At 43.5% G+C, this 14,861-nt stretch overlaps 1 protein-coding gene across 7 annotated transcripts in view; it reads right to left on the bottom strand.

Moving 5' to 3' along the window:
- ARHGAP26 (Rho GTPase activating protein 26) overlaps positions 1–14,861 on the bottom strand; it is a 315,168-nt gene that overhangs the window by 224,954 nt on the left and 75,353 nt on the right. For all 7 annotated transcript variants that reach the window (XM_043491279.1, XM_043491281.1, XM_043491282.1 and 4 more), the window contains 3 exons: positions 3,545–3,640; positions 1,786–1,847; positions 270–341 (listed from right to left, as the gene is read on the bottom strand). In XM_043491279.1, the coding sequence (XP_043347214.1) occupies positions 270–341; positions 1,786–1,847; positions 3,545–3,640 (230 nt within the window). The remainder of the gene's footprint in view (positions 1–269; positions 342–1,785; positions 1,848–3,544; positions 3,641–14,861) is intronic.

Raw genomic sequence — 14,861 nt, 5'->3', positions numbered from 1 at the left:
GAAGGTGTGAAACTTTTGGAAGCTCTTCCCTCCCATGGGTGACTTCCTCTCTTCTAGTAGATGGTACAGGTCTGCATGTACAAATCCCCTGGCTCCCTCAAACTGAGCTGGTCATCGTTGTGCACATTTCAATCAAATTTCATTTTGGGGGTGGGGGGAAACTAGGGAAAGCATTCACTACATTTTTTACCCTTTTCAGGCCTTTCTAGTTCTGAGCATGTGCAGAGATTGCAGTCAATTCACAGCGCATGGAAACACAGCTGACCTACCTTAGCAGCACCAATTTGCTCCTTGCGGAACTTCTCCAGTGGAGTGATCAGGACCTCACCAGCATTCTCAATCTGATGAGATAAAGGCACAGATTATCATCATCTCTCAGGCACTGTCTACTCACACTTGCTTGGTCATTAACTGCTTTGTATCTGTCCAATTTAGGGCTAAGATCTTCAGGGCAGCGATCTTCCCTTCCTATGAGTTTATACTAGGCAGAATTCACATTTCAATGCAAAGTGGTTTAAACCTGTCCAACATCTAAAAAACAAAATGAAGAACCACTTTGTCTTTGATCAGAGGATCTCAAAACGCTTTGCAAACATTAACTCCCCTGTAAGAGACAGGTTCATCACCCCGCTTCACAAATTTATAAACTGAGGCACATAGAGGGGGGAGGTAATTTGCCCATCATATGGGGAAAAGTCATTGCAGAGTCAAGTATATGGTCAGTAGCAAAGTCGGAGTTCACAAATTCCAAAATCCTAATTCATCTACTGAGCAACACTTGTGACCTCTTAAATTCCTCCAGAGAAAGCTGCCCAGCTCACACTCCCAACCAATCTACATCTCCTGTTGTCTAGGAATTCAGAAGCAAGCCTGTTAAGTCATTTTCCCTGGATGATCCCCATTGTGCCAGTGCATAGCAGGGTAAACCTTGCATGCACCAGTATTACTCAGTTTAAAACACCAAATGTGAAAATGAAAGTAGTGAACATTCTTTACAGCATAAAGTCAGCCAGGTGGAAAATCTGCAGATACAAGAGAGGACCCAGTTTCCTTCCCAAAATAGAAAACCCACAGGTTATCGAACTGCTGGGAGGAAGGAAGCACATTGTATCTTAGCCTAAAGCAGCTTCTGCACTTGACGGCAGCAGAGACACCGTACTGAGAGTGAAAGCAAAAATGTACCAACAGCCTGAAAAGAATAATTTGGCCTGTGTTCTGTCAATGTGGGGCCTGTTAGATTGAGTCACAGCTCATTGTGACTTGCTGCCCCCCGGTATACTGCCAAGACTCAGTCCCTAAGAATAAATATTCCCATTCTTTCAGGCATAAAACCCAGTAATCCTGACTAGTTAGCTACACTGTGGCCCGTGGCCAAAACAGGCAAGAGGGACTCGCATAAGTGCTTTGTACCCCACTCCTATAGAAGTCATGCAGCCAGCCCCTTCTCCCTCTAGTACATAGGTCAGGAGGAGTCATCACTGCATCAGTAACAGAACCTAATACCCATTTGAAAGTTGCCAAGACCTGGTGAGGGACTCTGGTCAGCCCGTTTCACGCCACACGCCCACATCTCAAAATCACTTCAATGCACCCACCAGTTTCTATTCACCACAGACCTCAGGCCAAGGTACCTAAAGCCCCGTTTTACTCTCCAGCCTATGTGAGCGGATGATAGGCATCTCCCAACACCATAGTGACCCTGAACTCCTTGCCAACCCTTCCTTTTATCAAAGGATCATACAGAAGAAGGTTTAACTCAGAAGCCACAAGCCTCAAAGTCCATACCATGCGCATTCGCTCATCTTCGAGATTCCGGAGAACGGTGGCAAATTCTTGCAGGGATTTTGCTGAAAGAGACACACCAGCAGATTCAGTATATAAAATGGGCTGTAAAGTCTCTAACATTAAAGAAGTTTGGGCTACACATTTCCAGCAGTTAGTTACTCCTAACACGAAATACCAGGCAGTCAGGCTAGATCACGCTGTTGCATCCTTACTTTATTAGCAGGTTGGCTGTTCATTGATATCTGCTAATAAGAGCAAAGAACTGGTTTTGAATTTTGTTGGAATATATTCACAAGTAGCTGCATGAAGGTTTCTTCTGAACAAGTGCATGGAACTCCCTTGTGGCACAGCCATATTGTTAGTGGGATATGAAGCAGTATTTTCAGCCTTGCATGTACAAATCTGCTCCAGGTTGGAATTCATTGCACTTTGTTGCAATTTATTTATTTTATGTCACATGGAAAACCAATCGATTCAGATTTGTTTCTGTCCTTACATTTTAGTGAAGTAGACACAGAACGAGGAAATTCTGAACTGTGGACTTTTCCAGTGGTGCTGATAGCAAAGCCGGTCTACCTGTGCAGAACCATGGTTGGGAGGAATAATATATACCAGACTGGCTTTTCCCTAGTATATCTTCCCAGAAAAACCTATAGGCCCTTAAATTAGGCAGCTAGACATGTACATCTATGGTCTGGCAAGTTTATTGTGCAATCCCCCACTCCCAAACCCTTGGAAGATGGACTGGATGACTCAATAGCTCTTTTTCATCTCTATTATTGACAGTTAACCATAAAAAAATAAAACCGATTTGTAAGAAGTGCAGCCACAAAACTATACTCCCAGCCCCACAGAAAAAGAGATGTTGCATTAGTCTTGAAAGTGAACTACCCAATGGGCAATTCTTTATCCTCTGCTGGGTCTGTCTTACAGGGGATCTAGGGCATCTCACCTAGGATGTGAGGTATGACCAGTACACTTGGTCATCTCATCTGACAAGCCCCTCTCACTGCCTAAATGAGACTGGGGTTTGGCTAAAAAAATAAATAAAAAATCATCGATTTGAGTTCAGTTGAAATAGGACACTCTGACTAAAGATGAGACTTAAATCCAATTTAGTTATATAGACTCCTGTTTGTGCGTAAAAAGCCCAAAGGATCAACCTGGATACGAGGGGGCTAATGTTGGTTAGCTGGGGAAAAACAACTAGAGGAGCTAGAACTAGAACTAGGTGCTCGTTTACACTAAAGTAAAAGGCCATGTTTTGTTACCAGGATCACAACCTGAGGAGTCCAATTGGATCCTCATCTCCTTCTGTTTGTCCAGACAGCAGTGGCCAGGCGTGCTTTTTTCAACACTACTTAACAAGAAGGTTGCTTCTCTTTTAGATCAAGAACTTGCTATATTTAGCCATGCCTTTGTCCCACCAGATTCACAGATGCACTGCTTTTAAATGGGAAAGGGCTAGTGGCAGGATATTGCCGATGAAAAGCCCTGGACTCTGGAACTCTCTTTCTCTGGGCTTGACAGAACCAACTTCAGGGCAAACTGCAAGATTCCAATTTCGCTGGGCTTCACACAAGAGCTGGATTAAAAGGGAGATATTGTTTCTGTAGGTTGGGAAGTAGTTTAGTGGGGCTTCTAGGTCCATTGATACTTCACATGTATTTCTATCACGTCTATGCACCTCGCTTTCTGATTAGCTTGATCCAGAAATATCAAAAGAGATCCCTTTAACAAATGTAGCCTTCCCACTTACCTATGCATATTTCATCATCTGTTTCTGCATCTCCTATACATCGGAATTTAAACTCATTTAGGGAATCTGCAAACTTCCGCTTTGCTGAAGACAGATCTGTTGAGAAGTGGGGAGGGAGAGAGAAGGGGAAAAAATGAAAAATCAGAGGTATTAAAAAGTATGCAATAGTCAGCCATGTCACCTCGGCACTGGATCCTGACAGATCTCCCCTAGGCTCAGCCTGCTTGCCTCGAGAGTACTTGATTGAGATGCATACACCCTGCCAATCAAGAGAGATTCCAGGGGTGAAATCCTGGCCCCACTGATGACAGTGGGAGTTTTGTCATTGTCTTCCATGGACCAGCTTTTCACCCCACAAGCTGAATGGAATTCTTCCTTCTGAATAAGTGCTAAACCAATGTCCCTACACTGTAGTATAGGAGACATGAGTTTAAATATCCTGACCTGTTATCCTCAAGGATCCCACCAAAATCTGCAGAAGAGTATGAATGTAGCCCAGCTGTCCCAGCTGAAGTCTAAATGGGTAATGAATTACATTCTGCCTCTTTTCTGCCATTAACTGTTACACGGTGTTGCCACGCACTGTTAATCAGCTGCTCAATTCACCCCAGGCGACAACAGCATTTCAGTGGTGGGTGATGCGATTCCACTAGATAGCTTGCTAAACCTCCACATGACTTGTGGTTCTTTTGGTTGAAAGGAGCTGTCTAAAAAATTAATAATACACCTGTTTATTACTTTACAATTCACAGCTTCTGTTCCCGATACAAACCCCATTAAGTTACCACATACCACCTTGCATGTGGCAGGCTATTTTCCAAAGCCCTTAAGTGTCTCAGGAGCACAATGCCAATTGGCTCTGGGTCTGAACTGTGCTCCTGAGTCACGTAGAGGCTTTGGAAATCCCACCAGTTACCGGATCTAACTGTAAAATGATTTACTTTACTTCCTCACTCCTATTCCCCAATAGCTCCACCCAATTCCACAGAATTCAGTGACGTTTCTCTCTCTCTCTCAACAAAAAGACGTTTCTCAACACCACTTTTAAAAAACTCTCTCCTTTGAAACATTTAAGGCAGACGATACGGCAGCAAAAGAGGTGATCAATCCTTTCCAGTCAGTGAGTATAAATAGGAAGGAATAAGCCAACAAAACTATCCCCAAACTTCAAGCGATAATTATCTACAGTTTTCGGCTGAGGTGTTAGTCTTTAATGTTATCTGAACTGACCATCCCCACTCTTAGCATCACCGGGGTAAGCCATTGCATGAACACCTAGGCCCTGATCCCGCAAACGTTTCAATGTAAGTGAAGTTACACCTTGCAGTGTATGCAGGCTCAGGCCACCTGGAGAGGGAAAAGAATTCTGTCACACACAATAAGCAAGATGATCGTTCTAGGAATGTGAACATGTAATCCAGGCTCGGGAAAGGATCCAGCATCAGAAAGAAAGGTCAGTGAGCCAGCAAAACCTGCCAGTTATGACATGAATGGAAGGGAAGGACAATCACTGCTTTGTGAAGATCTTTTTACCTTCAGAAGGCAACAGAATGTCACTGTTCCGTTCCATTTCAGGAAATGCATATTTGTGACTCACAGAGATCTCAAAAGGGACCATTTGGGCTTCTTCTGAGGGGGAGGAGCAAAGCGCAAAGGGACTTTTGGAAGCTGTTCTGGTCATCAAGACAATTACCCACAAGCACATGGCTCAGCTGCCAGGAAGGGACATGGGAACAAAACGTTTACATTTTTTAAAAGGATACTCCCAAGACAAGTGATTTTGCATAAAAGTCTCTTTACTTGTTACTAAAAATCACCCAGCTCTTTACTGTTTCATCTTTATGTGGTTGCTTTGCTTTTTGTGCTGCCAATTATACAGCAAAGCTAGAATGGCTCATACTTTTGGACTTGCGTTACTCGGTCGCATCCTCTCAAGACCAAAAGAATGCACCTCAGAAATCGGTGCCTACATCCTCCTGATTTCAAATAGGTTTATCCGCTGAAGGATATTCAATGTCAAGAACAAAGTAGCCTTTGCCTCTCATCACATATACACACCTTTCATCTCTTTATGTGCTGCTGCCACGCCATTCCCAGGCTCCACTTACTGGTCAAACTGGTTTCCCAGCCCCCTAAGCATTGTGTCAGCAAAAAATCCTGGCATCCCATTGCTTTTCTCTCTCCCCAATCCCCATAATTTACTTGGGACAATGGAGGAATCCAGCCTGCCCCTCCGAGTTCCAGGATCACTGCAGGAGGCTTTGGGGGGTGCACATACAGTAGTTCATTTGTATTTTACAAAGCAGCCTTTTTGCTTCTCTGGGTTGTTTTGTTGTTGGGGGATATTTTAAAAGGGGACTTTGGAGGCGGGCAGAGTGAAGGTGGTTTGTTCTTTTACTCTCTCAGAGTTTTGCTGCTGGACAATCCAAAGCCCTCAGAAGAGCAGAGGAGCAGAGCATTCAGGGAGCATAAGGATGCAGCTACAGCATTATATACCGTGGGCTGTATGGCCTCAAATCTTTCTTCAGGAATTGGGAAGCACAGTGTGCTGGGGTGAGGCTGCTCCAATTAACGCACTGCCAGGGAAGCATGGTCATCAACCCATAAGCCCTACCTAAGTCATCTGAAATGCTGCTTATATTAAGGGCCAATGTAGCGAACAGGTCAGGGGTGGTGCGTGCACATGTTATTTTTCCAGAAAATCATTATTAAAAACCCCAATATTTGGAATGCTGAATTCTGGTTATGCTGAAGCCGACAGTATTGGTTTATCGGGGGTGGGCGTGGGACCTAAATCCCCAGCCCACAAAGTGTTTTGACTGATTTGAAAAAAAAAAAAAAAAAAAAAAAACAACCACCTTCTGTTTCAGCATCTGATATACAAGAGAGGGAACTAAATTCTTCCTCACTGCCGCAGGGCTGGTGGGCTTGTGAGGGTTCAGAGTTTAACTTGATCACTCAGGAGCTATGCCAACCTTCTGTTTGTGTAGCTAATAATAAAGAAATTGACATTAAGTACACAAGGAGCCATTTCCTGTTTCCAAGCTCAATGCTGACCTCCGAGGCTGCTGGTTTTGTTTGCAGCATATTTTGCTGTACTCGTCGTCCCTTTAAGCACACCATAGGCTTAATGACATCCTGACTATATTATGTGCTGCAGATTCCCCAGTCAAAACAGATTTACTACAACATCATTCACTCCTGCAGCTTTCTGGGCAGGATCCAAATGCCACATTCTGCCATGGAGAGGGGGAGTGGAGAGAAGCTAGTAAAAAAGCTGGCATTGAGCCAAGCACACACGGAGTCCAGCTCACACATTTCAGCCCATTTCAAACCAGCAGCATAAAACATGACTGAGAATAAACCAAGGTCAATCATATTAACATTTCAGCAGCATCCATTTCAGCATCAGTGTTTTGTACAAGAAACTGGGAATCAGGACAATTGGGCTCTTTTCCTAGCTCTGCCGTAGCAATACAGGATCCATTGTGGTGATGGGCAACTGTACCATTTCTCCAAAAGCCCCCAGCCTGAGAACATCACAGGGATCCATTTCATCTCCATGGAACCATGTGTGGTGAGAACACACAGACTCATGGCCAGCCATACACTGGTGGCACCTGTGTTCTCATTCTTTTCACGGTTGCACCTAATGATGTCACAATGATGCCCTGGGGTCTACAGGAAACCAGCACCTGGATGAAAAACAGCTGATTCAAAACTGAACCTTGGCAACATTGAAGTTATGCTGCTCAGATGGGAGGAAAGCATTTAAGAATTAGCATGGATATCATCATTCCCTTCCCACTGACGGCATCTGAGGATCATTTTGGTCAATGAGGGACAGTCTCAGGGTCCAGCTAGGGTGATCATATTTCCCAAAGGGACACTGCCCAGGGCTGGCCTGAGCCCCTCCCTCCAGTCGCTCACCTGCCTGCCCACCCCCGCCTGGAGCTGGCCCCAGCTCCTTGCCCCCCACTTCCCTTGCATCCCTGGACCCAGTCGCTTGCCCAAGCCCTGCCATTCCCCCGCTCAAGGCTGTCGTTGGTCGCTTGAACCATACCGGCCCCCCCACTCTACACTGTTCCTCTACAGGGCACTCTACATTTTTGACAAAAGTGAGCATTTGTCCCATTTGCTCTTGCCAACTGAGCCAGCTGACAAGAGCAAATCGGACAAATGCTAACTTTTGCCAAAAAAATCAGGACAGCCAGGATGGGGCTTAAAAAAGGGACTGTCCTGGCCAAAATGGGACATATGGTCATCCTAGTTCCAGCTCAACTCTCTACCCTAAGACATACGGAATATTGCTACATTAAACTAATTTACCAGGAAAATGCTTCAGCATTATAGAAAACCCCAATATAGATTAGATAGCTAGGAAAGTGGGAGACAAAAATTTAAAAAGGGACTTGACCAAGGTCTTCCAGCATGTCATCAGCCCAGCCAACATTAGAGTTCAGGAGTTTCTGTGACTCCAAGCTCAAGATCATCCCTGACTGTACTTCTGAATTCTGATGGGGTCGATACATTCACCTGTTACGTAGCAGCTGCACATGCTTGCCATTCGTAATCAATTTCTGAACCCCAACTAGCTACATGAACTATTTTAGGTGCAGATGTGTGGACCATTATAGTGACGCTGGCTTAAGATCTGCACTCGGCTGCTCATTTAAAACATTCTTTGTGGTATAAGCTAAGCAGAAGTGCTTCAGAGCAAAGTAACAGCCTTCAAAGACCATGCCAGTCTTTTGCCACACTTCAACAGTCTCCCACAGTGCATTATAAATAGACAGAGGACAGGAGAGAGATAATTTCCAGCACACAGAGATAAATGAAAATTGCTCACAGCTACTTGCTAAACCACACAATCAAATTACAAGAAATAAACCAGGCAGCTAAATTAAAGACAACCTGAATGTACCAAGGGGGCTGTGCAGATGAGGCTAGAAAGGGAGGAATAGGGATGGGACCATTTTGCACATCGAATCTATTACAAAAAAATGATTTAAGAACCATCTCATGTAAATAAAGACAAATGGGTTTTCTATTCCCCTTTCTGGTGTCAATACTTAAAACAGCATTGGCACGTTTAGGCTCCCAAAACACCGGTTTCCTAAAAACTAAACTTTTTTAAAAACCTAAGATTAACAAGTGTTTCTGTCAGCATCATTTTTTTTTTAAATGTAATGAAAGCAATTTGCTCAATGTACAGGTCCCTTTGCATTGTTTACAACCCAAACATTGCAGCATTTTGATAGCACATGACAGCCAGAAAGTGAAATTTACTAGTCTCCACCCCACAGGAGTTGAAGATTAATAGAGAATATAACCAGCAAACAGTGAAAAGAAAGATTTGATATTTTAAAATGCTTTCTCTTTTAATAATTTATGGTGTTCTTAACAACAAGATGCATTGTTGAGCTATGGTAGTGGCCCTGAAATAGAAGAGAAGAATAGAGAAGAAGAGAATAGAAGAAAGGCAGAAGAAATCAATTTTTTTTTTTAAATCTCAAAAGGCATGAAGGCTTCATCTGTTCTGGCAGATGCACAAGGATCCCTTAGCACTTATTATATAAATTGGCCAAGGACACAGAGACAAACCTCAAAACATTTGGAGGCCAAGTTGAGTTTGGTCTCTCAGTGTCATGGAAGGAAACTGTGAAATAATGTGCGTGTCTGAGCCAAACTGAGCCAGGTTGCTCTTCACCACATCTTGGTGACTGTTAGCTAGCTCTGTATATAAACTGACAGCTTGAATTCTCAGGGGCATGTCTGAATCATTGTCAATCTGTCTGAATCAGGCTTAGTCTGCACAAGTACACACACACCCTGCCCACCCTTTCCCAGCCACCTCTCATATATAGGGCCCTACCAGATTCATGGTCCATTTTGGTCAATTTCACGGTCATAGGATTTTTTTAAAATCATAAACTGCATGATTTCAGCTATTTAAATTTCAAATTTCACAATATTGTAATTGTAGGGGTCCTGACCCAAAAAGGAGTTGGGGGGGGGATCGCAAGGCTAGTGTGGGGGGGGGGGAGGAGCTGGGGTACTGCTAACCTTACATCTGTGCTGCTACTGACAACGCTGCCTTCAGAGCTGGAGAGCAGTGGCTGCTGGCTGACAGCCCAGCTCTGAAGGCAGAGCCAGCGCCAGCAGCAGTGCAGAAGTAAGTATGGTATAGACACCTTTACTTCAGCACTGCTGCCTGCAAAGCTGAGCCCTCAGTCAGCAGCCAGCACTCTCCTGCCGCTCAGCTCTGAAGGTATTGCCTTCATGGAATGGTATTGCCACCCTTAATTCTGCGCTGCTGCTGGCAGGGCGCTGCCTTCAGAGATGGGTGCCTGGCCAACAGCCACGGCTCCCTGGCCGCCCAGCTCCAAAGGCAGCGCAGAAGTAAGGGTGGTAATACCGTGACCCCCCATAAAATAACCTTGTGACACCTCACCCCACCCTACCCCCCGTAACCTCTTTTGAGTAGGACCCTTAACTGGAGAAACTGGTCTTCCCTGTGAAATATGTTTAGTATAGGGTAAAAGCATACAAAAGACCAGATTTCACAGTCCATGACGCATTTTTCATGGCCATGAATTTGGTACGGCCCTACTCATACAATTTTACTTTGAGTTTTGCAGATGAACAAACTTAAAATCCCAGGAACGCTCAGTTGAAACTGCTGTGTTTTGCCGTGTATGGGGAGGCAGGGAGAAAATCATGCATGACCACATAATTCCACATAAGTTTGACTCACACACAATGTTTGCAAGCCTTAAAGAACCTGGCTAGATCTTAATTTTTAAGTAAACCTGAAATTAGGCTAACATTACAAGCTGAGCTGGAAAAGCTTTAGTACTAGATCTATCATCTACGAACTGCATACTAACCCAAGTTCTCAGCCACCACTAGGTGGTGTCCTGTGACATGGCAGATAAAGCATGAAAGGAATGCATTTGATAACCACTCAAATAGATGCTACAAAGACAAGAGGACACCAGTGGATTCACAAGTGAGGAATTTGTATGTTTCTTTTTACATGGGTTTGATAGAAAAGATATCAATAAAAAAAATTTAGGAAGGAGAATAATGATACAGTCTGTTCAGGAAAAAGAAAAGGAGTACTTGTGGCACCTTAGAGACTAACAAATTTATTTAAGCATAAGCTTTCGTAAGCTAAAGTTCACTTCATCGGATGAATGTATCCGATGAAGTGAGCTTTAGCTCATGAAAGCTTATGCTCAAATAAATGTGTTAGTTTCTAAGGTGCCACAAGTACTCCTTTTCTTTTTGCGAATACAGACTAACAGGGCTGCTACTCTGAAACCAGTCTGTTCGGGCACATTCAAGAATCCAGTTTTGTCAGTTTCCAGCAACCCTCATGAATAAATGTACCTTTAGTGCATACTGCAAATTCTCTGCATTTTAACCCCCTTGGGTACTGCATCCCCAAAATTCTGATGCATAACCAGAATAATGAAGCTTGTTTTGGAAGCAAAAATTCAAATACAGACACATTGTTATATGGCACTTAAATAATATTTCAATGGTCCAGGCATTTATATTTCTAACTGCCTGTCTAATGCAATTTTTAAAAAAACAAATCAAATCAAGAATGAGGTAAAACAGCCAGTATGGTCTCCTGCCACAAAATCCATTTGCTTAGTTTTGGTCAGTGTCTCGTACACTGGTAGAAAGGTGAAAAACAAAAAACAAAAAAAGGAGAATGAATCGTCAGACATGCTCTCTCTGCCATCACCATTTCTGCTCCCTCTGTACTTCATCAAGCATTGTTACAATAATGGAACTAGGAAAGGGCAAGGCTGGGGAAAGAGATCGGATGGTGCATAATTGGTTTTATCATAGGCTAATGCCAAGCAAAAATGCCTGTGGATAGGATCTGAAGTGAAGGAGAGAAGAAGGATTTCCAGAGAGACGGGGAAACAGGTGAAAAATGTGATCAACTTCCAAGTGGGATGGGCAAAACTAAAAGAGAGGACAGATCATAGAGGGAGATGGGAAGGGCAGGGCAGGTGAATATGGCCTCCGAGGGCCTTTAGAAGGATTTGAGTACCAGGAATAAGAAATGAGAGATTTGATATCTAACCTCTTTAGTAACTACAGGAAGACTGGATCTTTTGAAAAACTTGGTAAAATCTTGGGCATAACAATTGTCATACCAGAGGAGAGTAAGGATTCTCCTAGTCCAATTATCTCTGAGCTCCCAATAATCAGATGCTGCAAAGGAAGGAGGAAAACACACCACAGGAAAAGTTTCTTCCTAATCAGTTTTAGCAGTTGGTGATTGGCTTGTGCCTTATAAAGTATAATCCTAATTAGTCTAATTGTGGGAGTTATTTTTCATCTAACCCTCTTTAATATCATGTTAAGTTCTTGGCGTCAGTGATATCTTGTGGCAAGGAATTCCACTGATCAAATTTTGAATTGTGTTTTTTTAAAAAACCCCTCTTAAGTGTGTTGCTTTTTCATTTCATCATGCTCTCCTCATTCTGGTATTCTAAGAAAGGGTCAGGAAAAGATCCTAACTTCCCTTCTCCATACCACCTATTATTTTACATAATTCCATCACATCCCCTCTCAATACTATCCTCCCCAAACTGTAAAGTCTTCACCTAAGATGCAGCCAAACACATCCTGTTCTTTTGCACTGTAATTTCACAGTGGTGTTAGAATGATCATTCCAGGAAAGTTAATTCAACAGAAAGCAAGCTCAAGTATTACACATGGCAGGTCTGACCATGTAACTATGGCAACTCATAATCCAAATAAAATGTCCTTTTAAAAATGATGTATTGTCTTATTATTACAATATAGGGTTACAGGCTGAAAATTTATGGTAATAACTACAGTAGCACTTTCCTTTTGTAGAACATCAACCTTCCTGGAAGGAGGTTTACAAATAAAAAGTCCTGCCAAAAATATATGAAAAGAGAATCCAGGAAGCCAGGAGAGAAGCCTAGATGAGAGGAGCCGACATTAACGTAACCTAACCATTTAAAAGGATCATACAGTCAGAGACACCTGGGCAAGTCAGCATTAGACTGTATATGTCTTAAAAGGGTAATGCTATAAAGCACTTCTTTTCACATTACTTTCTACCCTTATTCTTCATTTTCACTGCCATTAGGGGCCCAGGGTGGGATGGGGGTGGGGGGAAAGAAGAGTCTATGCCCAGCAGAATTTATGCACAAAGAAAGAATGACTACAGACAGGGAACAGTTTTATATAAACAAGATTATAAATATTATATGGACTGCTTGTCAGAGTTTTGAAGGGGACTTTCCCATTCAAATATGAGCAAAGATTCAACTTCCAGATCATAAATGTGACCATAGAGAACATCCAGATTCTGCCCAGCTCTAAAAAGGAGTTACACTGCTCCTTTAAATGAAAAACTGAATCCAGTCGATGTTGACAGCCTGGGCCAGTGCTCTGCCTCTTATGCCGATCAAGAGGCACCTCATCCTGGGAGCTCGTGGAATCAAGCAGCATTGCCAAAGCAGATTTCAGATGAGGAACGGGGTTGGGAAGTGACATTCCAATCTGGCATTTGCCATGTTGTTACTGTGACTGAGTCCAGCAGAGAAAGGGCCCTCTCCATCTGAAAGCTCCCTTGGGACAGCTTCTTAGCCAAACAGGTTTTGCCTACTATAATCTTGGGTGAACCCCAGAAGGTGCATTCCCACCAGTGGAGTTCTAGGTCATTGTTTTGTGGGGACTCCTTGCTTGTTCATTGTTTGGGGAGCAATTTTGCCCTCTATCAACAAGAACCTCAAAGCTTTCCCTATGAGAGCTGGGCAGTGCATCATTCCAGCATAATACGCAGGAGCAGGAGACTCAGAAAGACCCTATAACAGAAGGAGGGCTTCAGAGTTCAGCAAGCAACAGGTAACAATGCTCGAGACAATCATGGTCGTACAGCTAGGCACAGCACTGCACTAATTCCCAGCATTGGGATGAGTGAGGGCTGCTGATACAAAACCACAGACTCTAATCTCCTGTCATGCCATCCTACCTTTGACTCTTTGATGCCCACCCTACCCTCTATGTATGCATGTGTGTGCACATGCGCGCACACACACACAAACACCCTCCCTCACCGCAGCCTGCTCATCTGGATGTCCCCTTTCATACTCTATCTCAAGCTCATCTCTCTTTCTTCTTTCATGGTGCCCTCTGGCCTGAAACTCCCTTCCTGACTCTATCAACCATGTGTCCTTCTCAGGCCCTGCTTGAAACCCATTTCAGGGTTGCTTATGAACTACAGTTCTACCCACATCAAGTCACTGAACAGTATCTAAAGAAACCTAGCCATCAAGGCACCAGCACTACCCTATTAAGAGGCCATGCAACCTTCTTGTCCTTACCTCTGTCTCACCTATTTTTACACCCCTTCCACAGTTGCCTCCTGTTCTAATCTTAATTGTAATATCTTCAGGGCAGAGAATCTGTCTCTTCTCCAATGTGCCGTGCACAATTATGGAGCTATGTAATTATAATAAAGACATTTTGCCTGCATACTTTTAGAATAAGCTTTGGGAGAGTGGTGTTTACCCACAGTACAGGAGTCCCATGGCAGAACATTAGAAATACCCATGTGTATTATGTAAGGTTTCACCTGGATTTACAGTGGCATATCAGAGCCTTGACTGCTTTAAGGCATAACATTACACCAAGGATGAATCTGACCCTATGGGTATGGTGAGAGTAGCCCCTATATGGCCATAGGGTTGTGTGAAAAGCTCCCATCTTGCCTGAAACCAAGGAGTGGCATCTGAGGGGTTAAACTGACATGTCATCTGATGAAGTTGTCTAATCCCTGCTCATTTTCAGTGAATTTCTCTGCGCCACAGAGCAGAAAAAAATATCTGAGCTTCCCTCTAGAGATTGCTCTAAACTGAGACTGCTCAAACACTAAAATAAATAAAGCTAAGGACCAAAGAGACCATTTGCAGAGCCAATGGATTTATGGTTACAGCAGCAACTTCTCCCAACCTCAAGGTGTTTTACAACATACCAGGGAAAACAAGCAGCACGAATCTGTCAGAAAGGAGCCAGGTGCCAGATCTTGGGGAAGGATTTCATCAGCAAGTCATGAGCTGGCAGGCACACCACTGCCTTTGGATGCCTCAGCGGTGTCGCCTCTTTGGAAATTCTTAACTCCAATTGCAGTGAGATCGAGACCCTGCTCTCTTGTAGGCTCAAAACTATCTGCTCATTTCTCGCTCTCACTTGGGATGCAAATTATTTACATTGGAGGGAGCAAGGGAGGACAGGTTCTAGACAATGGTATTTA

This window comes from Dermochelys coriacea, chromosome 8 (assembly GCF_009764565.3).
Source record: "Dermochelys coriacea isolate rDerCor1 chromosome 8, rDerCor1.pri.v4, whole genome shotgun sequence".
In the NCBI taxonomy this organism is placed as follows: domain Eukaryota; kingdom Metazoa; phylum Chordata; order Testudines; family Dermochelyidae; genus Dermochelys; species Dermochelys coriacea.
Note: the sequence above shows the minus strand (reverse complement) of the source record. Positions and strands in the feature narration are given on the sequence as shown.